Here is a 24,809-nt window from a genome sequence, read left to right on the forward strand (position 1 = left end):
GGTGAATGGAGAGGCAGACAAGGTTTAATGGTTGCAAAAACGTTTACTTACACCGCTTGTAGCTGTGACGCAGATGGTCCGGTCGTCTGAACAACTATGTGAGTTGTTCCAGCTAGCGGGGCCCAAGCCAGTTAATCCGTCCGCAATTTAAGCCGGCGGGGAAAGGGTACGTCTGGGATTGCGCTCGGCGACGGGGAGAAGAATCGATAGGTGATCAGTCTATCGATCAGCTCAGCCACAAGTCAGATCTCTTTCAGAAGCACTCTGCAGCGTGCTCAAAGTTCTCCGACTTGGGCGGAAGTCGCACGGAATTTTAAACGGCTAGCAAGCCAAATACTAGCCACCACGTATGAAGAATTTAGAATTGGCCAATAACGGGACACAAATTTGCATTCGAATGGCGGGAACTCTCTTGCACCAGGGGTTTCTTTTGCAACAGAAAACGCTTTGCTTTGCAAGAGGCTCTCATGTTTGCAACGGAAAACGCTTTGCTTTGCAAGAGGCTCTCATGTGGCGGGAAAATTCCATCGTGCCGAGGCACCAAAATCACTGGGTTGTGACATTATCCATTCCCCTCACTTTTCAGTTATATAGGGAAATCCTTGGTTATCACTCCATAACCCAGACATCATGTGGGGGTTAAGGGAACTCATTTCACCTCACCTTACTACTTGTACTCTTGTTTAGAGGGGATGGCTTTCTCTGATCAGTACCCAAGCTGGAAGCAGGGCCAAAGATACCAGGTTGCTTGCACCAACCTATTCCAGGTCCACTATATGTTAAGCTAAAGAAATTTGAGTTTGATTGCACCTCAGTTGAATTCTTGAGTTATATAATTTCCACCAGGGGCCTAACAATGGACCCCCATAAAGTAATGTCATCACTAAATGAGCCACACCACATGAGTACAAAGGAATCCAACGGTTCATGGGCTTTGCTTTTACAGATGTTTTATCAGAGGATTTTCATACCTAGTAGCCCCACTGAATACCCTTCTTAAGAAAGGGGTACTGTTTAAATGGTCTTCAGAAGGCCAAATGACCTCTGAGACACTGAAAAGGGATTTCATCTCTCTGCCCTTTCTGGTGCACCAGGACCCCATGAAAACATCTATAGTGGAAGCCAACTCGTCAAACTATGCCATAGGGGCTGCTCTGCCTTGGGCTTCAGATATCCCAAACAAGTTGCACCCTTGAGCTTTTTATGCCTGGGCCCAGACTCTCTCCACAAGGAGTTATGACATTTGGGACTGAGAACTCCTCACAATCAAGGTAGCCTTCTAGGAATGGTGGCATCTTCTGAAGGGGGATCACCACCCCATCCAGGTAGTAACAGACCTTAAGAATTTGGAATATCTCCAGGCAAGCTGGAAACCGAATTTGCAACTGGTCCACTGGTCCTCTTCTTTTCCTGTTTTAATTTCATAATCATGTATCACCCAGAAGCCAAGAACAAGAAGGCTGATGGCCTATCCTGTAAGGATGAACCCTGTGCACTAGACCCATTGCTACCTTCCACCATTCTCTAGCCTAAGAACTACACTTAGGGAACTACTCTGCAAAGCTTTCTCTCAGCCATCCAAACAGGCCTCACAAGTGACCCCCTAGCTAAAGAGTTGTGCCAGCCAGTGGGGCCTTCCCAACCCAAGTTTCAGTGGCTCAGGGGAGTTATTTTTTTTAACAGCATCTGTACATCCCAGATGGTTCCATAAGATCAAGAATATTATGGCTCTGTCATGACACTTCCTGCAGGACAATGGACATAACAAGACCCAGTTCTTAGTCCCTTGGCAGTTCTGGTGGCCCTGAGTGGGCCATGACATTAAACAGTGTATCTACTCATTCACTACATGTGCCTAAACTAAGAAACCTCAAACCAGGCTAGGTAGTCTCTTCCAGCTATTATGCACTCCCACACTACCATGGTCCTACTTTCAGTGGATTTCATTATGGACTTCCCATATTTTGAGAACTGTTCTACAATCATGCTCTTAGTGCACACATCAACTAAGATGGCTCATTTTATCTCTGCCCAGGCTGTCCCCACTGCCAGCAAAACAGGCAACCTATTTCTGAGCTATATATTTCACCTGCACAGCTGCCCGTCTCAGGTGTTGTCCAATCATGGCTCTCCCGTTGATTTCACACTTCTGGCATGAGTTCTGTAAGGCCCTGGGCATGGAATCTCACCACTCATCTGCATATCGCTCTCAGACTAATGGTCAAACAGAACACACAGATCAGGCCAGCTGTTATTTAAATTTTCACGAGGATAATAGGGTGTCCTTGCTCCCTTTAGTGGAACAGCACTGTCCATACTTCCACAGGCCAGACTCCCTTTTTCTCCAACTATGGTTTCCAACTTCAGTTCCACCCAGCACTGCCTACCTTCCCATGGTTCCTTACAGTAGATGATCTTGTATTGCTTCTCCAACAGGTTCAGTAAGAATTAAAGGCTTGTCTTGATGCAGCCAGGACTGTGTATAAAAACTAGACTGACCAATGCCATCTGCCCACCCCATTATTTTAGTTGGTAACAAGGTCCTGATATTTGAAAACTATCAAGATCTTATTACTAACTAAAATAGTGGGGTGGGGTGTTGGTCAGCCTAGTTTTTATAGGCTGATATTTGAAGAATATCAAGACCCCTAGCCTATCAGCCAAGCAGGATTACCACTATCTGGGCCCATTTAAGATGGTGGAACAAAGAAACCCTGTTGCATTCAAACTCTAGCTGTCAGAGATATTGAAAGTACAGCCCATTTTCCACATATCCCTTTTCAAACCTTTCATCAAGAACCCCTTTCCTGACTGCCTGAACCTGCCTCTCCAACCTGTAATAGTGGAAAATCATGAAGAATATATCCTAAAGCAGATTTTAGACTCCAAATTTGTCTAAGGCAAGCTCCACTACTTGATCAGCTTGAAGAGGTATGGAAGAATGATCTTGGGAACCAGACAACCACATTCACCCTCCCTCTCTCCTAACCAGTATAGGATTTGCATTGGAAGTACCCAGAAAAAACAGATCCCAGGCTGCCTGGAAGACGGCTCCATGAGGGGGGTGGGGTACTGTCAGGAACTCCAATCAAGCAGGCCTGACTGGGCCAAGTATCTGAGTTACTAAACCCGCCCCGGATCCCTGGCTAATATCACTGACCCAGTTCTCTGCAACCAGATTGGCTTCTGAAAATGCTACTCACCCCATTTAAGCACACCTGCAGCCTCAGGCTGCAGGCACATCTTGACACAGCCTCACATTTACAGCTCTTCATGGTTCTTCTGACTTCGGCTTTTTCCAACCCCAATCTTGGGTCTTCCCTGAAACTCGGTGTTGGATCTGCCTTCTGTGGTTTTCCTGGCATCCTGATTCAGTCTGCTTCCTTGACCTGATCTCTGATTCTCCCTGGAACTTGGTGCTGGTTCTATGACCTCCGGCTCCTGACCTCAGTTTGTGTCTTGGACTACATCTCTTGGATCTCCAATCTCGGCTGCCCTGGAACTTTGCTGTATGCTCTCCACTCTTCTGACCCAGACCCCAACTCAGTTCTCTGGTAACCTGTAGCCCCATCCTGCTGACCTCCTACTTGCCCCCGAGGACCTATCCACAGGCCCAGCCACCTGTGTCCTGGCTGAACCCATGTAGAGGTGGGTGCAGGGTCACAGAGCCTTGGGAGTCAACCAGATAAGTGTGCACCACAGAAGGAAAGACAGTGGCTGTCTTGACTGGGGCTTCAGACATCTGGATTTACTTGTTAAAGGTCATGCAGAATGTGAAGCAAGTCATTTACTCACCTCAACTCCCTATCTGCAAAGTGCAGATAATGCTTCCCTTTTTCACAGATGTGCTCTGAAGCTAAATATTTGAAGTGTCGAGACAATACAATGATGATTGCTAAATAAGTGGAGACATTAAGTGACCTTACTGTTATTAGAGGACAACATACTACTTCTGCTGCAGATAATTTGGTGTGTTCAAGTTTTTCTTTCCTCAGGGTACATCTGCACAAAATGCTTACTGCACATGGCCTAATAACACTGTGCAGTAAGTAGTGTGTCATGGCAAAAACCGTGCTAATAGACTACTGCACCGTGTTATTAGGCTAATGTGCAGCACGTGTCACTAAATAACCATGCACTGGTGCTACTGTGCAGTAAGTTTAGGTACTGTGCATTTAGGTAGTGCTTTATTAAGGAAGTACTAAACAAAATGCGCAGTATTTAAGGTGCACTAATGAACGTGTAGATGCACCCGTAGTGTACTTTAATAGGTCCCCATTAAATTATTGATTTTCCACAATACTCAATCTGGAATTCCATTGAGGTGGCAATAAGTTAATTAACGATTTTAGAATAAAAAATAGTAAATCCAATTAACTAATGTTCTGAAGAAAAGACAAATCTGTGCTGAAGTCCTTTTGCACTGAAAAACTCATGCGAGTCAAATCTCAGAACCAAGATTACACCATTTATCAAAACTTATAATATTATGATATTTCTGTTCAGGCAGGAATGTTGGAATTATGCAAGCTTTTATTAGAATTGGGAGAGGATGACATGTTATAAAACCTGTATGTGAAAAAATTGATTGAAGAAAGGTGAGCAGATTTTAATTTTTAGGGAGAGAACACAATGTTAACCTCCAAATCCTGCACAAAAATCATCCATATTTATTCTGAGAGTAACAAAATAGGAATGCTTTCTGAAGCCCTGCTTTTCTTTCTATGTTTGACTTCTTAGGCAAATTGAAAGAGTGGTCCTTAGTACTTTATGGGACATCCATCCAACCTTATTCTCCAAGAAATGATTTTCCAAAAGTAGAACGGGTGCGCTCCAGTCCAATTGAAGACCCTACAGAAGATTATGGGACCGATGATTATTCAGGTAAGCTAGACTACAGTCTGAGAAATCATTCACCTCCTGTACTACATGTATGATACAACTGAAAGTGGATTTGGGACTCTGGGTGTATAAAGCCCTTTAATCATTAAACTTTGTATCATCAATACCTGGACAGTCACCAACCAGCTACTATGTGACTTGTTTAATAATCCCCACTTACCTACACTCTGCCTCTATGTGTTTGTCTTAATTGAAGAGTAGGGGTGCCTATATATGTGTAAGGCAGGCATTTACAAAGGTTTTTGTAATTTCTGTACTTTACTTAAAGTGCTTTAGGTACAGCTCCTTAATAGACATTCCACTTCTTGGTATGAGTTTTGCGTCTTGCTGTAGTTCTGTAAAGTAGGTGGCAGGCGGTGCTGGATGCTGCACAATGCAGTCTGAGGCTACAGAACTAGCTATACCTGGTGGCAACAATTAGTAGTTATCACTTTGAAAAGCCCCAGTTAAATACTTATGCAATAAAGATGAACTAGGTGACTGAGATGCAATATAGCAGTTTGACTTGCATTTAAAACACATATGGTGACGTTTAATTAAGGCTACTTCCGCTATTTTAAAAGCATTCTAAAGTTGCCCATGTGTATTAAGTGACAGCTTTAGATGGCTTCAAAATGAGAAAATTGTCATGTGTATAGGCACTGTAGGATCCTGAAAGGAAAGACTGTGCTGTCTTTCTGCTTTGGTAAAGACCTAGCTTCTGATGAATACTGCAAGAAATGCAATAACTAAACTGGCTTAATAAAAACGAACATCTTCCACCATCAATATGATCAATTTTCAAACATTTTCTCCTATGTAAAAAGAAAGCTTTTATTTTTATTTATAAGTTATTTTTATTTATTAGGTTAAAATTGAAGTAGTGGCTGCTCATAATGACTGTGTAAGCTTCATAATAAAATGCAAGCAAATTATTTTTTACTGGAAGGCCAAAGCATGATGCTATAGTATCTATTTTAGCAAAATTCACCCCATCGCATTTTACCAGGGAGAATAGACATTGTGAATATTTAGAGATAACTTTGTTTCATTAAGACACAAGTAATGTGATTTATTTTTTTAAATTAATCATTATTTCATTGCTCACATATAATTTTTATTTTTTTAAGTGTGGCATGTATATACCCTGTATTAATGGTGAGCAACATACATGATGAAAAATCCTGCTGTGATATATTTATAGAAAATGTAAGGATTATGCAGCAGCATATGTGAGGAGCTGTACAGAATGGTGAAGAGTCTTACTCTCCTCTAAAACAATATCCTTCATTTGAGTTCTGTGACAAATTTCCCATTGTCTTCATTAAGCCTTACTAGAACTATTCTTTTAAGCATCAGTCAAATGCAGACACTGCTAGATGGCACCAAATGAGTGACTCTCCTGTTTAGGTATAATAATACCAATTTCCACAATGCCTAGATCCTCTGTTGTCTCCACTGGTTCCCAGTAGCTTTCTGGGTGCAATTCAAGGTGCTGGTTTTGTCTTATCAGGCCATAAATGGCCTGGGCCCTACATACCCAAGGGATCACCTTCTCCTTTTCACCCCATCAAAATCCCTAAGGTTAGCTGAGCGCAACCTCCTACAAGTAACATAATTATGTCAAGTCCACTTGGTGAAAACATATTAGGAAGCTATCCTCAGCAGTTGCTTCTGAGACCTAGAACACCTTTCTTCTTGAGGCTTGCCAGTCTGAGCCTGGTCATTTTTCAGGAACACTGCAAGCTTCTGGGCAAGTATTTAGCAAACAAAGTTAAGCTGAGATGTTGTTTAATGGCTCTCTCTCTCAATTGGTGTACTAGGGTACCTGTATACACCACAGGTTTTAATCCTCATTAAATTAAATAGGTTTATAAATTTAAAACTTGTTTATTTTGAAGCGTCGCATCAGTATTTGCACACACTAGGTTTTCGAACAAATTAAGCCCAGCCCCCGGCTGGTGCTGCAGGAGACCAGAACGGTCCAGCACTGCCCCCCTGGCCCAAGGCCCCCCACCCCATGCCTGTGCCCTGTCACACAGCTTTGGAAGCAGGGGGCTGGCAAAAAAGCTGATGTAACTCAAAACCGGAAGCAATTCAAGGGGGTGAACTACAAAAAAGTCATAGCAACATCTGGTGGACAAAGAGGCTTATTACATATCTTTGAGTGCCTTTGTGTTTGCACACAACGAATCTGTGGATGCTATGCTTTAATTCGCGGCAAGCCAAACTAAACTACATCTGAGGAGTTTTACTTTAATGCACTACAAAGACTTTTAAAGTGTCCAGAAAACCTGCCCATGAAAACAGGCATGCTGTTGCAGTACAAGAAAGGGCAAAAAATCTTGCGCATACAAACGCCCCTAGTTGCCCTTTTCAGTTGTTCTGCTCTCAGTTGCCCTAAGCCTTTGTTGGGAAGAGCAGCATATAAATAACATTAATTAATTCTGAAGACAGTTAATCTGAACACACATTAAAAAGACTGGATAATTCTATTGTCCGTGTCATCCTGAATAAAGGCAGGGTGCCCGCCCCAGAACAATTACTTTATACTGAAAACTTTTGCAACCTTCACTCTTGAACTTCTCTCTGTTTTGAAAGACTGAACTGCCCTAGGAGGCATCAGAAAAGACTGGAACTTTTTTCACAGTTCTGTTTTTCCTTCAAGCTCCAGCATGGCCTAGGGCTACCATTTTTGGGTGATGGGTATTGAACATTTTATTTAATAATAAGATTTCAGCTGCTAACCAATTCTGCTGAAAGTAATTATAAACACCAAATCACTGTGTCACATACACTTTTCCAATGGGGACCACAAACTCTGGTTTCCTATTGTGCACATACAAATTTAGAAAACACTTAGATAAACACAATGTGCGGCCTGAAGATATGAAGAGAAATGTTTTCCCATTTCAGCTACCGATATGTAGAGAATGCATACTGAAATCTGGTCCATAATTCTCACGTGGAACTTACAGCCCAATTGACTTCTGCCCTCTAGCCTACAAAACCACTAGAAAATCCCATCTCTTGTTATCACCTCTAGTTTTCAGTGGGCACATCTACATGTATGCTCTAATGTGCATGCAGGAGCTTATTTTACTGTGCATTAAAGTGTCATGTCAACAACTGTGCTAATATGCTAATGCACAGTAAAAATAGGCTACTGTACATTAAGTCTCACTAAAAAAGCATGCACTTTTCCTACTGCGCAGTAGGGCAGCCTAATCCACGTTTGTTTAGTACTTCACCCTAGGTGACTAAATTTAATGTGCATTAACAAAAGTGCATTAATGAATGTGTAGGTGCACCAGTGAACATGTAAATGCACCATTCCAGGTGCCATGCCCCTGCATTCTCTCCTAAAGTCACTAAAAGAGTGTACCATAAGACAACGAACATCACTAATGTGGCAGGCCAGTAGGGGGCATTCCTACACTGAGCCACTGACCTCACTGTGCCCCACCAACAATCAAGCTTCGGATGCCTCCCCGGGGGCACCAACTTCTGGCTGACCCCCTTCCTGGAACACATCTGCAAGCCTGGGGTATAACTGGCACCACTTGGACTCAGGTTTCTGTCTGGGCCCTGTGCCACCTGGGATACACAGGCCCTGTAGACCATGGGATCTTGGAGTGCTTCTATTAGCCTGAAGCATAAAAGTAGCCTCCTTTAGTCAGGTGAGCCAAGAGAGCAAAAAGGGCATGCCCAAACCCTCTCCCGCATGTACCGCAAAGCTTGCTAACAGATAACTTTATTGGGTAGAGAGAGTGTAGGCTTGGGGAGAGGTACAAGTCAGAGAAGTATCAACAAAATAGCCCAGAGCAAACAGAACCATCCTGATAGCCATTTAAGACACTTCTAGGTTACTGTAAACTACATTTCTAGTTAAGTTTCTGGTAATTTACTCACTTCCAGATACTGAGTATGAGAGAGGGCTTCAGAGGCATATGCTGCGCCATGTGTCTTAGAAAATGTCCTCTCCTCTTCCTGGAGGGGACCTCTTAAATAGCCCTTCTGACCTCACCTGCTAGCTCCAATCAAGGCCAGGTATTGTTTTATATCAACCAACCAATTTGAAAAGCATCACACCTAGACCGGGACTCAAGGCCCTGCCCCCAGGTCATGAGCTCAGAGCTCAAACCATAAAGGAAGATAAATTCCCTCCCTCATACCTGCAGTCAGTCACATACACCTTAACGTGGGGCAGCTAGGTATCAGACAGGTGAAAGGACAAAGAGAAAGGAAAAAGGAAAACAAAAACCCAAAAAAAGAGGCGGCGAGAATAGGGTTCTTTCACAACTAACATCCACATACTTTCCAACAAGAAAACTTAATCAGGGATGTGAAGTCAGAATTACTTTGGAAATCTTAAATATTAGAACTATTTGAATTTATCTGTTTTCATATATTGTGAATGACAAGACCCTAATTCTTTTATTTATATTAAAATATTATACATTTCATGGGCTGCCAGGGATTATTTGTTCTCATAACCATATTTATTTGGTACACGATGACCTATGATATTGTTAGTCTTTTTTAAAGGATCTAGTGGTTTTTGAGTGTGAGAGTAAAAATGCAAATGATTTTTTTGTTATTAAGGCATCTGTTTGAATCTAATAATAGTTCCCAATAGAAGCTACTACAGAACTGTGCTTAATCCATGTGATTATTAAATCATTGTAGCTGGTCACTGAGACCCAACTACATTTAAGATGATTTTAAGATGTATTTAAGATGTTTAACTCCCAGTGATATCTGTGCTAGTTAAGTCCCTAAATACATTTGTGGATCTGGATCTTAGTGCACGTTGGGAACTAGGTTAATTATACTCTGCATTATAATAATCTGTATTAAAAGGCTTTGAGTAGCAGATGTGTTAATTTTTTTCATTTTGATTTTGGGGTTTATTAAAGGACCATGCAATGCAGAATGTAGTAAAGTAGGGTGTGATGGGCCAGGACCGGACCACTGTACTGACTGTCTGCACTACTACTACAAATCTAAAAACAATACACGGTAAGACAGAAAAATACAATCTTTAAAAACTTTGCTTTCTGTCTGCCCTAACATCACTCTTGTTTTCCCTTACTACAAGCCATAAATCCTCTCCCTTGCTGTCAATCTATTTGCTAGTTTGCATCAGAGTTAAATTTCTACTAAGAATTTAATATGCATCCTTCAAATACCTTTCCCTGATCACTTATCTATTACCTGCATATTTATTTTAAAAAAACCCAAGTATTCTAATAGGACAGCTTGTAGAACATCAGGATGAGATGTAGAGTTGTGATTACCTGATGAGTACAATGACCCAATAGATGCTGGGAAAAATTGTTGGCTGCAATGTCTGTGAGGATTACCTTTGTATAAATCCTTGGATAAAATAGAGAAGTGACACTGAGTGGGTCCTTAGTGGGCCTAGAGGATACCTGTTTTATGTTGCCACTGACTGCCTTCTCTTCCCTGCATGATGTAGGATCTGTGTTCCAAACTGCCCACCCGGTCACTACACTGCAGACAAAAAACGCTGCAAAAAGTGCTCACCCAATTGCGAAACCTGTATTGGAAGCCATAGTGATCAGTGCGTGACCTGTAAATCTGGCTACTACTTGAATGAAGAAACCAATACCTGCATTACCAACTGCCCAGATGGGTTTTACCTGGATAAGAGTTAGTATTCTCTACTGCTTACAGCTTTGAGCTACAGAATTTGGTTTGGGTGGTTCTGGAATTGAAGGAAGATGGTTTTAAAAAGGAGAAATATATGTTGATACCCTTATCTCAGTTCTAAATATAACTCCTTTATATAAAATTGTTAGGGCATCAGGTATCTGCCCCAAAACTAATCTGGTTTGATTATTAGCTTTTGAAAATCATGCTTAATGCTACAGGGGAAAATCCCACCTTTTCTCTTCGTAGCTGGGAGTAGAGACAACAGATCACACACTAGCCACACCACAAGAGTAAAGCTGTCTTGCTAACAGAGTGGTGTAGCTCAGGGCAGCTAGGTGTGTAAGGGAACATATGGAGAACAGCATTTTACTGCAGTCCCAAAAAGAAGTAATATGCATCTTCCCCCCAGTATGTTATACAGTTCCCCCCACCCCAAATGTCACCCATGGCCTTCTTGCTTCTGGTACCATAGTAAACTAGTGAATATAAGGCAACTAGAAAAGCATCCTGTTTTGGTACTGCATTAGTGTTTTAAAAAAGCAGAGGTTCTCCCTTCGTCTTTCCCCACTGACTCATCCATTCAGCAAACGGCAAGATTAATTTATAAGGCGATTGAAACTTTTTTTTGATAGACTTTAACTATCTCCCATAAAGCAATTACCGAAAAACCATAACAGACACTGCCATGTGGGAGATCCAGATTTCCACCTCTGGATTACCAGGTGGGTCACCCAAATTTAATTCCAAGATGAGGCAATTCTTAAACACATATGTAGCTTTAAACATGTACCTAAATCTTATTTTCGTCAGTGGGACTTAGACACGTGCTGGAAAATATTTGTGTGGCTAAGAGCTTAATTGGAAACCAGTTCTCTTAGCTTTCGGTACTGTGAAAAAGTATGCTCATTCACATAGTAGAAACAGGCACTGGCTTCCTTTCTTCCATTTACATAATATAAGAACTATGAATTATTATTCCCATCAACTCCTCTAATTGATCAAGGGGCAGGATAGGTGAGAACTGAAGGTTGAAGGGATTCTCATTTGTTGGATAGATACACGATACAGAATCTCAGTGGGTAGGAGGTATGAGTGGGAAGCAAAATATGGCCTCTTCAGGGCTGTCAACTGGAGTGCAGGGACCCTCGGAGAAGGAAAAGTGATTTGCAAAGTAGTGTGTGACTTGAGTTAGGTAAGAACAGAAAGTTACAGTCTTCATGTCTGAGGGTTAGTCAGTCAGGAAAGGCTGTTTGCTTATAAGAACTAAAACACAGTTATTACGTAACAAAAAGACAGACTTAGGTTGGATATTAGGAAGAATTTGCTAACTATGAGGGTGAGTAAGCACAGGAGCAGATTGCTTACAGAGACTGTGGAGTCTCCATTATTACAAAATTTGTAGTGCGGGTTAGATAAACATTTGACTGGGGTGGTTTATGCAGGCATATTACTCCTCTTTAAGGACTAGATAATCTTCTGAGTTCCTTCCCAGCCCCATTTTTTGATGATTCTATGTTTAAAAGATTAATAACTTGTTTGGAGTTGATTTAGATTTTTTTTCCATTTATATGAAAAGATTTATGTAAGTTGGTAATAAAAACAATTAATTTAAATAAGCGTGTTACTGAAAGAGTTTTTTCAGAGTCTCAAAGGAAGAGGAAATCATTTTAAGTATTTAGAAGCAACTCAAATCACTTGGTGCTTGATGGGGAAGATTAATATATAAGCAGCACTTTCACTATTTAATTTTATTCCCGTTTTCTACTCCCATTGCTAATGTCAAGAAATAAAAGCAATAAAGATTGGAACATATCCATATAATTTTATTAAACATAATTGACCAGGGCTTTCTGAGCTGCTTTTCTATTTTTTTTTCCCTTTGTAGATAGGATTGTTTGCCGAAAATGCAGTGAGAACTGCAAGACATGTGTTGAATTCCAAACCTGCACAGAATGCAGACATGGCCTAAGGTAAGGAAATGATTGATTTCATTGAAAACAATAGCTGAAGAGGCTTTTCAGTCTATGGACATGCATCAAAGATAGTTACATAACATTACTATTTAACCTTGACTGGACCTCCATTTATGTGTTCCATTGCTGTTTATGTTGTAATATAATATTTTTGTGCCACTATATGGCATGCTGTATGACAGTGGATTAAAAAAAAACAAAACTCATTTAGTGCAGGTAAAATGAAAGCTGTAGCCATATGAAAGCTAGGTTCTTCACTTTTTTGACCTCCAGTGTGACAGTCAAGGATTATTTTAAAAGTAGAATTGGTGAATCATACTAATCCTTCTGATTCATTTCTGTGATAGTTAGAAACTATTTTCTTATCTTTATTGTGTCTCTTCAGACATCCAATCATTCACTTATCTTAAGTGCCTCAGGCTCAGTTCCATTACGATACAGTGCACACATATATTAAAACAGCAGTGGATATTTTTTCCTGGTAGGGGGACTTAATCATTCCTGAAACTGATAGGTAAAATCCATAAAGGAGTAGCACGCATTTCAAGCTGCTTTCTGAATGAGTGACCTTTTGATCCAAACAGAGAAGGTCAAAAATCTTACCGAGTTTGTAAGGGATTGTACTCTGCATCTACTCCACAAAAATATGTGAAGTCAGAATTCTAGATCTGTGGCTTTTTCAGGGCAAGGATTGTCTGTGATTGTTTTGCCACTGAATGTGTACCTCATGTCAAAAAAGAAGCCATTTTTTTCATTTAGGAAAAACTTTGTGGTGGTGTTCATTTCCTTGACTGTCAGCAGCATGGTCTCTTCTGCACTCCTAGCTTCTTGTGTATGCACTGCATTTTTTCAGCCACCTTCATTGCTCCAATAATGTGTTTTTATACTCATTAAAAATGGCCCTGCCTAAGATGGAGATTTAAAAGATCTAAAAGAAAGGCACAAGATCAAGTCAGGTCCTTGGATCATTTAAACCCTCTGTAAAATTAGGTGGTAATTAACTGTAAATTAATGCTTGTAGAACATGCTGAGTTCCTCTGATAGAAAGCACCTTGGAAGTAGTATAGTATTAGTCGTTTGTATAACTGCATTCTCTTATATCAGCCCCTGGGAAAATTATTGGGGGGGGAAACATGAAAATGTTATCACCATTTCAAGGATTTTTTTTTTATTTTTTTATTTTAAGTACTGCCTTTTACAGTTTTTGACCAGCTTAATAACAACATGTATGCCTGATCAAATTGGTACAGTACCAGGGTTTCCAAAAAGTACAAGCTGGTGAACTCAGGCAAAAATCAAGTTCACAAACCCCAAAGTTCATTCTAGTTATGGCACACAGCATAGCAGAAGACACTATCTAACAGCTTTCATGGAGATTTAAAAAAAAAAAAATAGGCCTCATGAGCTGGCTTGAAATCCCTGCCAAGAAATGTATACAGCAGCTTTGGCACCATTGAAAGAAAGGCCAGTGTTGATTCTTTGTTAGGAGAGAATAAGAATCTCATAGGAAAAACTCCAGAGGTGGAAAGAAGCCAAATCTCATTCTGTTGTAGGCAGTGGGACAGGCAATTCTCTTTCAAGGATCGGGTGAAGCCAATCCTAGAATAGAATGTCTCAAGGCAGATTTTTTTGAAAGAGTACCTGGACTACAGTTGCCTATTTTTCTTACAATAGCCAATCCAAATAGTAATATTCCGCATAATCATTCAGCAGAATCTTCTAACTCTGGACCCTTCCAAATTTCATTTGGGTCGAGATATTTTATTTAGACAACTATGGGGTTAAATCCTGGCAGAAGCTGAGTGCCTTCAAATACCCATTGACTTTTTTGGAAGCTCAAAGTGCGCCTCTCTTCTTAGCACTGGATCCTTTACAGGGATTTTAAATTTCCAGTCTCTAGGGAGGTAGTTCTGACCACACTTTGAATTGAAGAACTCTTTGGCATGAAAGGGAGGTTGCGTGTTTGTTCTGAAATTATTATTTGGCCAAAAATGACGACTTTCTGGAAGATGAAGTTAACAGTTGAAGAATATAATTTACATTGAGGAGGAACATGGTCTATGAGTGTGAAAGCAGAGTGTATGCTCAGGAGATTCAGACCTCAGTGCTCCAGACATGTTTCTTGGCAGAGTGACCTAGTGACTAGAGCACTGGCTGGGGGCTTGAGAGACAAGGGTTATATTTCTGTTATTAGCCTCTGTTATTCAGTGATCTTAGAATAAGTCATTTCAGCCTCTTTGTGTCTCAGAGGCTACTCGCCTGTGAAAAGGGCATAATGATATACTGACTTATTTTGCAAAGCACTTTGAACTCAATGGATTAAAAAAAAACAAACCACACACACACTTTGATAAAAGCTAGGTGTTATAATTTTTGGATGAGTTACTTCAGCAACAAATTTCAAATGCAAGTACCTACAGTATCATTTGCAGAGGTTCAAAGGCCATTGAACTCAATCTGTAAAATGAGAATGACAGACAACCATCTCTGTTATCCTGGGCTAGAAAGTGCTTCAGAATTGCAAAGCATTTTTAGAAATGTAATGAAGTTAGATGAAAGCTTAGATTCTGTGGAAGAGAGCAAGTGTCAAAGATGCCTAGCTAATAATGGGCTTAGAACAGTCTTCTTGTGGTGCATTTAAAGCATAAACAGGTGCTTATAGAGGGTCATGGAAATGGGATTCATTATGGTTCTGCTTTTTCCTTTGGTACTTGCTGCTATACTATCCCTCAATACTGCCTGTAGGCACATTACCTCAGGCTGCAATTCTGACTAATCCCCTGGATAATACAGAGCTGGTAGTGGGATGAAAAATCTCGAAGGAAAATCCTGCTGCAACAAGGCGAAGTAGTGATTTTCGTTACTCTGAATTTATGCTTTGCCAATTATGTAACATGCTATGAGGGGGCAGCACTGGACTTTATGATTTCCAAGAGAAGCATAAAGCCTTAGTATCAAATTCTATTGAATATATATTGCTCCAGTGATTTTAGCCCCAAAACAAATTCTAATCACTTAAAAGTGGCATTCTTCTTTGCTTTTTGTCCTATCAAACGAGTGTTATAAGCCGATAAACAGTTATTCCAGTCCTCCATAGATGTAAAAATATTTGTTGCATTTAAGTTCATAATGAACTTTGAAAGGTGGAAGGGCCAGGGGAAGAAAGCTGTATAAAATGACCAGAAGGTACTGTTATTGCAGTCCTTTTATTAACCCAAAATTAATTTTAAAAATTCCCCACAACCATAATAGGTTTAGAGTTGACCACTGTCCTTGCTGTCAGTTGGAGAGTGTTTAATAGCCCTTTTCTTTTCTTTTTCATCTTTTTCACTAGTTTACATGGATCCAGATGTGCAATCCGCTGTGAAGATGGAAAGTTTCACAGTGGCAGGGAATGTGAACCTTGTCACCGTTCCTGCGCCACATGTGCAGGTACCTCACTGACTTTTGACTTCAGCATTTTGTTCCCTTACATTCAATTTCATTTTATTACATCATATGTCCAAATACAGAATGATAAGTGCCTTGTAAATGAAAATCAAAAGCCATGAAATTTCCTTAGTATAGCTGAGAGTAAGGTAGGCTTCTTCTAGCTGGCATAAAAAGATGAGCCTTTTATATTAATTTTCACTAGCTTTCTTTGCTTATAATAGAATTCATCATAATTTGTGTAAGGACCTAGGGTTTTTTCTTCCTTGTTGGAAGCAAGACAATAGAGTTAGGTGTAAGGCACATAATTTCCAATAAGCCGATACCTCAACCCACTTAGAAATGGTGTCTGCCTGGTGTTAGCCTATAACTGAGAATGTGCCAAATGTGTTCCAATGTATTTTATCTTGGCTTTTAAAGGTGCTGGAATAGATGCTTGTATAAACTGCACTGATGGTTATTTTCTGGAGGATGGGAGATGTGTGCAAAGCTGTAGTACTGGTTATTACCTTGATCATTCTCTGGAAGATATATTCAAAAACTGCAAAAAGTAAGCTATGTTCTTCAAAGACTTTATTATATTTTAGTGTTTTTTAAGCAAGCGTCTAAGTACTTAGTGCCATTCTGTGTAAGTGGGAGTAAATAATTATACAGTTCAAGAACTTTAAAATAAGAAAGGATTCTGATAAACAAGAAAACAGTCTGATAAGCAAAATTAGGGAAGAAGGTTAGAATTTTTATTGTGAATATAATACTTATACTAGGATTTTTTTTAGGTCTGTTTCAGTTTCTTCTGCTTTTTAAAAGAAATTAAGATGTTATTTCAAAATTTGAAGTTAGACCTAAAAATAGGTTACAGAGGGACTGTCCAAAGTAATATTAAGCTTTTACAAAGAATTCAATGGCCACTTACAAGGATCATTTAGTTCATTGGCTACACAATGATCTTAGCCCACAAGAGGTTGAGAAGCGATCACATTAGAATACTGTACAACCACAATTGATCTATAAATACCACTATAGATTTGCAGATACTTGGTGGACAAAGCTAGCTAAGTTTGGAAGGGACCTCAGATCATCTAGTCTGACTCCCTGCTCAAAGCAGGACAATCCCCAGCTAAATCATCCCAGCCAAGGCTTTATCAAACCAGGTCTTAAAAATCTCCAAGGATGGAGAATCCACAACTTCTCTGGGTAAAACCTGTTCTAGTGTTTTACTACCCACCTAGTGAGAAAGTTTTTCCTAATATATAACCTAAACTTCCCTTGCTGCAACTTGAGACCAGTCTCCTATGAAGTGCTATATGTTTGTCCATTTCCCTATGCATTTTTATCCAGTATATGGATGCATAATATATTGTTAAGCTTTGCTGAATTCTACCTGTGGTACATAGATTCAAAAGTTCAGAAGCTTATAGTTACTCCACGAGAAAACATGAAAAATATGCAAGATGCTATGAGACAATAGAATGGAAAGTCTTGTCATTGGTTAAATGGCCATGATGTTAATTTCTAGCCTTTTCTTTAAGATGTGATGCCAGCTGTTTGGATTGCAATGGGCAAGGAGACAAAAACTGTACAAGTTGTCCAAGTGGCTATATCTTAGATGCAGGTGTCTGTGTAGCTGGAACAGTCTGTAAGGACGGTGAGTATTATAATTCTTCTCAAAAAAGACACTCAATTTCTTGGCACCAGAATTAACTTTGTAACTTCCATGTATTTTTGTTGTGTTTTTTTCAACATATATTTGATCTCCTAAACTAATACTATTTCATGCTAACACAACTTGAATTCATTTTGTTTTATGCAACCCTTCCTTTATCTCAGTTTTAGCCTGCTATATCTACCTATTTTGTAATGGTTGTTGCTTTAGAATTGCTTTAATGTAAATATCTTCATGCACTATCAACAGAAACATTAAGAAAAGCTTTCTTAACATTAGTTGAATAATGTGAAAGGATGGCAAGGGGAAAGTAGAGATCATTTTGAAAAGATCTTACCATCTTAGACATTCTCTCAGGTCATTGTTGATTTGATACACATGATTATTCTTAACATATTTTTTCAGTTTTATTATTAATTATTTAAGGTCTCATAGGTATATGCAGAGATAAAGAGAGTGTGGTCCTTGCCATGAAAAACTTATGATCTAAGTTAATTGTAGGTGTAATCAAAATTCAACAAGTAACATCATTCCAGTGATAAGCACCCCTTGTTTCAGGGGCACCTGGCTAAACCCCTAGGGACAGAGGTAGGGCTGGAAGCCATGTCCAGCCGAGATCCCCTAAACTTTTACTATGCATTTTCTACTTCAGGAACAGCTTTGTATGTTTTGAAAAAAGTATTTTATCTAACCAAGGGCATAGAGTAGGTTGTTTAGGCTGGGGGAGATCGCTTGTTGCTTAGTTGTTTAATTGCTGGCCTCGCTAGAGGAAAAGCTGTATCAACAAAGTTCCGGAGCTGGAAGGGGGGTTACTTGGGGGGGAGCTGGAAGGGGGGTTACTTGCTGGGCTTTCTACACATTTCATCACATCAACAAGTTTAACCTGTTACGTAGCTATATAAGGCAGACGCCCACTGGGATGTGGGTGCTTGCTTTGCGAACGATTGCCAAGCACCACTTTCTGCGCAGAAATAAAGATTAAGTTGGATCCTTCACCCCTGTGTGTTTATTGGCACAAGCGCACCGGGCACGAACTCACTGTCCTTTGGGGACAACACCAGAACAGAAGCCAGGTGTTACATATAGTGGAACAGATAGCTGGCAAGCCAAATATAGTAAAAGCTAATGGTAACTCAATGGCCAGTCTAGCTCACACCAAAGCTAATATGTTTTGCTATTCAGTGAGACAGAGAAGGATTCAGCCAACAGCACTTGTGCACATTCACAGTTCTTGTTACCTCCTTGCTCTTCCAGAACAGGCTGTCCAGTCTAGAGTCATGACTGTTACAGATGCTTAAGAAAATCAGTCAAAATGTACCAACAAACTAAGTGTCCATTACCACAGATGTCAGGAAAAATGTCACAAGGTCCTAATTATTCCAGAAGGACTTGGATAAAAGCAGTGAAAACCAAATTAAAGGTGCAAACACAGTAACCTCTGTTATCAGCAATGTATTTCAGTACCAGGGTTTGCTATACCATTTGGGTCTTGAGTGTCTTGAACTAAAATTTGTCCTCATTTACACCCATACAACCTCAACAACCTCAATGACTCTAGTGAGTTTGAACATATAGGTGTCACTGAGGGCAATTTCCATGGATCACTGCTAATGCCAACCTAAAAGGCGCTCAGGCAAAGCAAATTTACAGTAGAAGCACTCATCTGTGTGAATATGATTATAGCATCCTCTCACTTTCTGTGACAGTTTCACACTTTCAGCCTTTTTGTGAAAAACACTATATAAACTGTAAGTGCTTCCCTCTGTACACTTGTGTAAATAAAATTTATGTCTGTGGCTGAACATACAAGATGACATAAGACTAACATCCATAGAAGTAACATGAATTCATCTTTTACTGCCACATGACTCAATCCTGCAAGGAGCTGGGAACTCAGAGGAGGATCTGAGCAACCTCCTCCCATAAAAATCAACAGGGATTTAAGGTGTTCAACATCGGGTAGGTCTAGTCTATTTTCATTATAACATTTGGGAAGATAAAGGGCAGTAAAGGAATGTTGTTTATAATTTGTAAAAGAGAGGAGGGCCTTAGTTCACTGGCTGACAGTTGAGCATTGCAAGGTCACTTGTCAGGTTTATACCATAGACTTTGATTTTGTTTGGAATATTTGATTCTTTTCCTGTGATTTGACTGTTGTATCCTTTTGATTCACGATGACTCAGAAAAAAATTCCTTTTCTGTTTTTATCACTGTTTTCTAATTATTCTCTTTCCAATCTTTTTTTTTTCCTTTTTACAAATGGATACCAATCACTTCCTGTTGGACCACCCAATATTTCCTCTTGAAAAAAAAAAAAAAATGCTGTTGACTGAAATTCCTTTTGATGGACCAAATTTCCTCCCTGTTACCTGCTACTGAATGATCTCTTCCATCAAATCTACCTGTCTGACCAATTAAACCTTCCTCCATTGCACACCATGCTCTTCAAATCTTCAACTTCCCCCCTCCTTTTACCGCTGACCTCTGGAAGCAACGGAAGAATCTTGGGCCGAGGGAGGATTCTGTACGTTAGTGAAAAAGAACAATCTGTGTCAACGGAAAGTACTTCACCAACTTTGTTGCAAAACATGTACACAGAAGGGGTGAACTGGCACCTCTCAGAGTCCTCTTGCTCCTGTAGACTTCTAGATTAATCCATATTATTAAAAAAAAAAAAAAAAAAAGCAAGCCACCTCTTTTTCTCTCTCTCTCCTCTTTGCCTGGAGAGATGGTGAACTGTTTGTTGGAACTTAAAAGGAAAAACTACAACACGCCTACCTTTCATAACTGGGTGTTTAGTGCTAAGCATCCAGGATCACAGAGTCAGTATTGTGTGACCAAAGCATTTGATGCCAAAATTAACATTAAAGTAATGATTTGATTTCCTGTCAACCTTTAGGATTATTCCTGTTTTTGAAGGTCCTTTATTCTTCCCTATTTTCTGCTCGTTTCCCCTTCAAGATGTTTAAAGAGTGTTTCAAGAATACAACACACGTTTACATGGATTAAAAAACAAAACAAAACAAAACAAAAATATTTGCATCAGTCTTTTTTGTGCTTATATATTAATAGTCAGGGGGAGCTTAAGGAAACCAGTTCCTGAGGGAATCAGAAACACCTTTAGCTGCAGGACTATGTTCTGCATCCTTTGTATCAATATTTAACAAATAAAAAAAGTGATCAATTCCGCACACATTTCTTGTTACATTGTGTGCTGGTTTTTGCATCACACAGTATGTATATACATTTTCATAAAATATTTTTTCTTTCAGCCTGATAGATCTGGTCACTAGATAGTTAGCTTTTTAACAGATATTCTGGGATTTCGTTTCTTTTTTAAATTGTAAAAGCTGTATCAAATAATAATTACATGACACTTAAGTTTTGATGAGGGCGTTCTTCCTGTTACAAACACATTTTCCTAATTCCTTTTTTTCCCCATAACCAAGTAATTTGTTCCCTTCATGACTGAAGTGCACAGGTAACATTATTAAGTATTATTTGTAGAATATTATTATTTTGTCACTATAAGTAGTAGGGGGTCTGGGCCTACAAGTGTGTACCACTAGTCCATATTTATACATGGCTATTAATGACTGTATCCACTAGTTCACTGGGCAGATTCAACTCTTGGGGTAACATTATTTTGGTCAATAAATGTAGATTGATGGATTAGTCTGGATACTTTGGGTATGGGGGAGAGGGGTTGTGTGTCATATTGTCCAATTTGTCATCCCAGGCCTGAATCTGTTTCTAGCCAACAATGGTGGAAACTTGAGAAGGAGTGAACTGCACTTAGCAGCTGCTGGAGTTGCTTTAGTTTAACTCCAATCTAAGTGTGAAGGAATTGGGCCCGGTATTTACTAAATACACTTTTGTCAATCTAATTGTTCACTAAATGTATTTTTTATGCTCCTGTCAACTTATAATTTGACATCCATTCAGTTAGGAAGAATAGCCTATTACATTTCAAATATACTGGGATTTTGGGGGTTGGGGGGAAACACAGTAAAACAGATTCTTTCTGTTCAAAATCATCTGTGTGGGACTATCTGTGGCACATAATTGGGAAAACAAATTACATTGATAAACATATAAATGGGAGAAAATATGAGGAATTCTAGACTCATCTTTTTGAAATACAAATGGCTGTCCTTTTGCAAACAAATGTACCAGTACCTGAAAAAACAGTATGCTCCTCTTACCAGAGAGCAGCTGAATTTTTATAGCAGACATCAAATTCTGTATGACAGGAAAGGACCTGTGAAGTTCTTCTGTTGCCCATTAAACTTTTTTGCTAAGGATTCAAAGTTACAACAACTTTATTTGTGCTAGTTTAACTACTAGTCTGTTACTGCCTCATTTCTTTACATAACATTATTAACTAGAACATAATGCTTTCAAAGTTTAAGTTAATATTATATATATATTATATATAAATATATATATATTCATAATTGAGATATAATTATGTAATGGATTGTAAAGAATTTGTTTCAATACTTACAAATGCCTCTAACACTATTATAGAGAAGAAATTAATATGTTTTCTTTTTAAAATACTGACACCTTGTTAAATCCAAATTCATTTTTACGGAAAAATACTGTACATGTGTAAAATGTTCAGTTGTTATTTGTAAAATAGGGTAGTTCTGTTGTAATTGATACTGGCCAAAATCAATGTTATTCCATATTTTATTTTTTCTATTAAATTAACCTAAGTTCCTGTTCCTTTGGTCTGGAAAAACATGTTGATAACCCAATTGTAAAATATCTCTCTTGAAGGGCAAACATAGCCTTGCTGTTAAAAAAGGCTGATACCAAGTATAAGTGATTGAAACACAGGGAGGGGTTTCTTTTTCTTTTGTTTTAAATTAAATATATTGAATTTTTAAATGCAGTGGTATTTATCATGACAGAAACCGTGTCTGAATCCTAATGAATAATAGCTTTAACCTTCTAAAATCACAACAGATTCATCATTAGATCCATTTCTTACATATTGGGCGGATCTATACATCGCCATAGCAATGCCCTATTTCACCATATGATGCATTATGGCAACGTAGCGATTATGTGCGTCTACACAAGATCAGCAGCTACATTCATGTAGTGCCGCACTCCCCCACTGTAGTGTGTTGCTGCAGTAATGTAGCAGCAGAATGTAACTGTACACCATGCACAAAGCGCAGTACAGGCAGTTACTGTGCCATGTTTTAGCACTTCCAAAGGGAAGTACTAAAGCACGGTGACATATAGACATTCGCATTTAGATTTAAAATCCAGAGCCATTCCTACTTCATGCCTTAGGTAGTTAGGAATGGATTTCAGGGTTCAGTTAGGTAGGGATAGAGGTCCTTTGTTTGGTGAAACTCGTCACCATTTATTTTCCAGGCCACGTGTATCAGTACCACAAAAATACAGCATCGGGTCCTGTTCTTGTAAATGACTTTGCAGGCAGTGTGAAGCCTCATTAAACTCCACAAGGCTCAAGCACAGTCCACTGCAGAATCAGAGCTTTATGGGTACTTAATGGTACCCTGGCTGGCTATCTTCAGTTAAAATCAATATTGTATGGAGATTTAATTGCCTTCTCATGATGTGTTCAGATTCAGGGTGCAGCCATTTGGGGAAGTTTGTATATTTGCTGTCCAAATAGAGCATGTCTATAGAATTATTTTTCATCCAGTTCTGTTCAGTTCTGATTGCTAGCACAAAGTTCACATGAAACATAAAGATCATCAAACCTGGGCTCCTTGCTGCTCCTGGGAGGGTACATATCTATTGTAGAATATGCACCCAACAACCTGGTTTAATTGTGTTACAGAAAGAATTCATCCTCTACTCCCTGTCCCCTCCTGCTATTTTGTTCCCATCTATTACAGGAGGGACATAACAAGGGAGCAGATAGCAAGGGAAAAGTATGCCTTATATATCTACCTCCTTGCATCAGCATGCAGTCCAAACTATAATGTGACCTAAACATTAGATGGTGGTGTTTGAAGAACTGCACTCTTGTTTCTCTGTTCATCTTTGTTATTGGAATAATTGCTGGATATTCTGCCACATTGCACTGCTTCCATTCTCAACATCCTGTCCTCTGGATGCATGTCATATAAACAAATGTGATTATACCACTCTCCAAACAGGTTTGTTCCAGAGTAAGAATGGTAGGCAAAATTTCAACCACCCATTACACAAGGTGTCGTTTGAAGAAAAAAAAAAAATCTATTTCTTCTTTTTCTATAAGGGATTACAAGTTTGACCCCTCTTCTCATTCTGTTTTACTACTCCACGAACCCATCCATATTATTTTCCTAAGCAACAAAGAACACTGGTAAGTGGAACAAATGATTGTAAAAGGATCTGAAAATGAGGCTGCATCCACAGTGCCTGTGGACCTAATTTTAGGTTTAGTTTATTTCTACAGTGTTGTCTATTAGCGTATTCTCCCTTTCTGCAAGTTCCCTCTCTTTGAGGAGACATGTCTTATAACATTTTTTTTCCTGCGAGATCTTTGAGAATATGGCAAATTTATCTTGGGAATTGTACCTTCTCAGATCTTGATGAATATTTCTTCTGCTGAATGCACCGTATATTAGCATGTCTGCCACTGTTTGCTACTACAGGTAGTGGGATTCTGCAACTCCTCCATATCAATAAACCCACATGCAAATTGATTAAACCAACTCTTTCCATCTATAAACCAAGTTGAAGTTGACCAAGTTAATCCTCATAATAAAAATACCAGCAGGGGCTAGTATTTTACATTTCAGTGGCTGTGTAGACTAATTAGCTGCAGAATAATGCATCACCATCTACACATGCAATGGTATTAGGCCACAGTAAACTAATTTACACCACTATAAGATAGTCAGGGACAGTACTATATTAGGCCAGAGTAATTTACTGCAATTGAATGCATGTGTAGATGCTGACCACAAATGTAAATTGTACCTGGTGAGCCCAGCCAGTTGGGAGTCAGGCTCCTGCCTGCCACCTAGCCAACACAGCTCCACTTTCAGCACCCTCATACCCAAATGAGCCCTTGTGCTGCCCAGTGCTGCCACCCAAAGGATGGCACTGAGCAGTCCTGGCATAAACTGCTCTGCCCTGGCTCAAATTGCTGCTGTCCCAGGTGCACATGGAGATGCTGCATCTGGGCATAGTTTACTCTTGCTCAA

At 39.5% G+C, this 24,809-nt stretch overlaps 1 protein-coding gene across 1 annotated transcript in view; it reads left to right on the forward strand.

Moving 5' to 3' along the window:
* PCSK5 (proprotein convertase subtilisin/kexin type 5) overlaps positions 1–24,809 on the forward strand; it is a 380,395-nt gene that overhangs the window by 276,523 nt on the left and 79,063 nt on the right. The window contains exons 16-22 of the mRNA XM_006029202.2: positions 4,741–4,884; positions 9,801–9,903; positions 10,364–10,557; positions 12,446–12,530; positions 15,868–15,965; positions 16,383–16,512; positions 17,492–17,607. Coding sequence (XP_006029264.1) covers positions 4,741–4,884; positions 9,801–9,903; positions 10,364–10,557; positions 12,446–12,530; positions 15,868–15,965; positions 16,383–16,512; positions 17,492–17,607 — 870 coding nt within the window. The remainder of the gene's footprint in view (positions 1–4,740; positions 4,885–9,800; positions 9,904–10,363; positions 10,558–12,445; positions 12,531–15,867; positions 15,966–16,382; positions 16,513–17,491; positions 17,608–24,809) is intronic.

This window comes from Alligator sinensis, unplaced genomic scaffold (assembly GCF_000455745.1).
Source record: "Alligator sinensis unplaced genomic scaffold, ASM45574v1 scaffold204_1, whole genome shotgun sequence".
Classification (NCBI taxonomy): domain Eukaryota; kingdom Metazoa; phylum Chordata; order Crocodylia; family Alligatoridae; genus Alligator; species Alligator sinensis.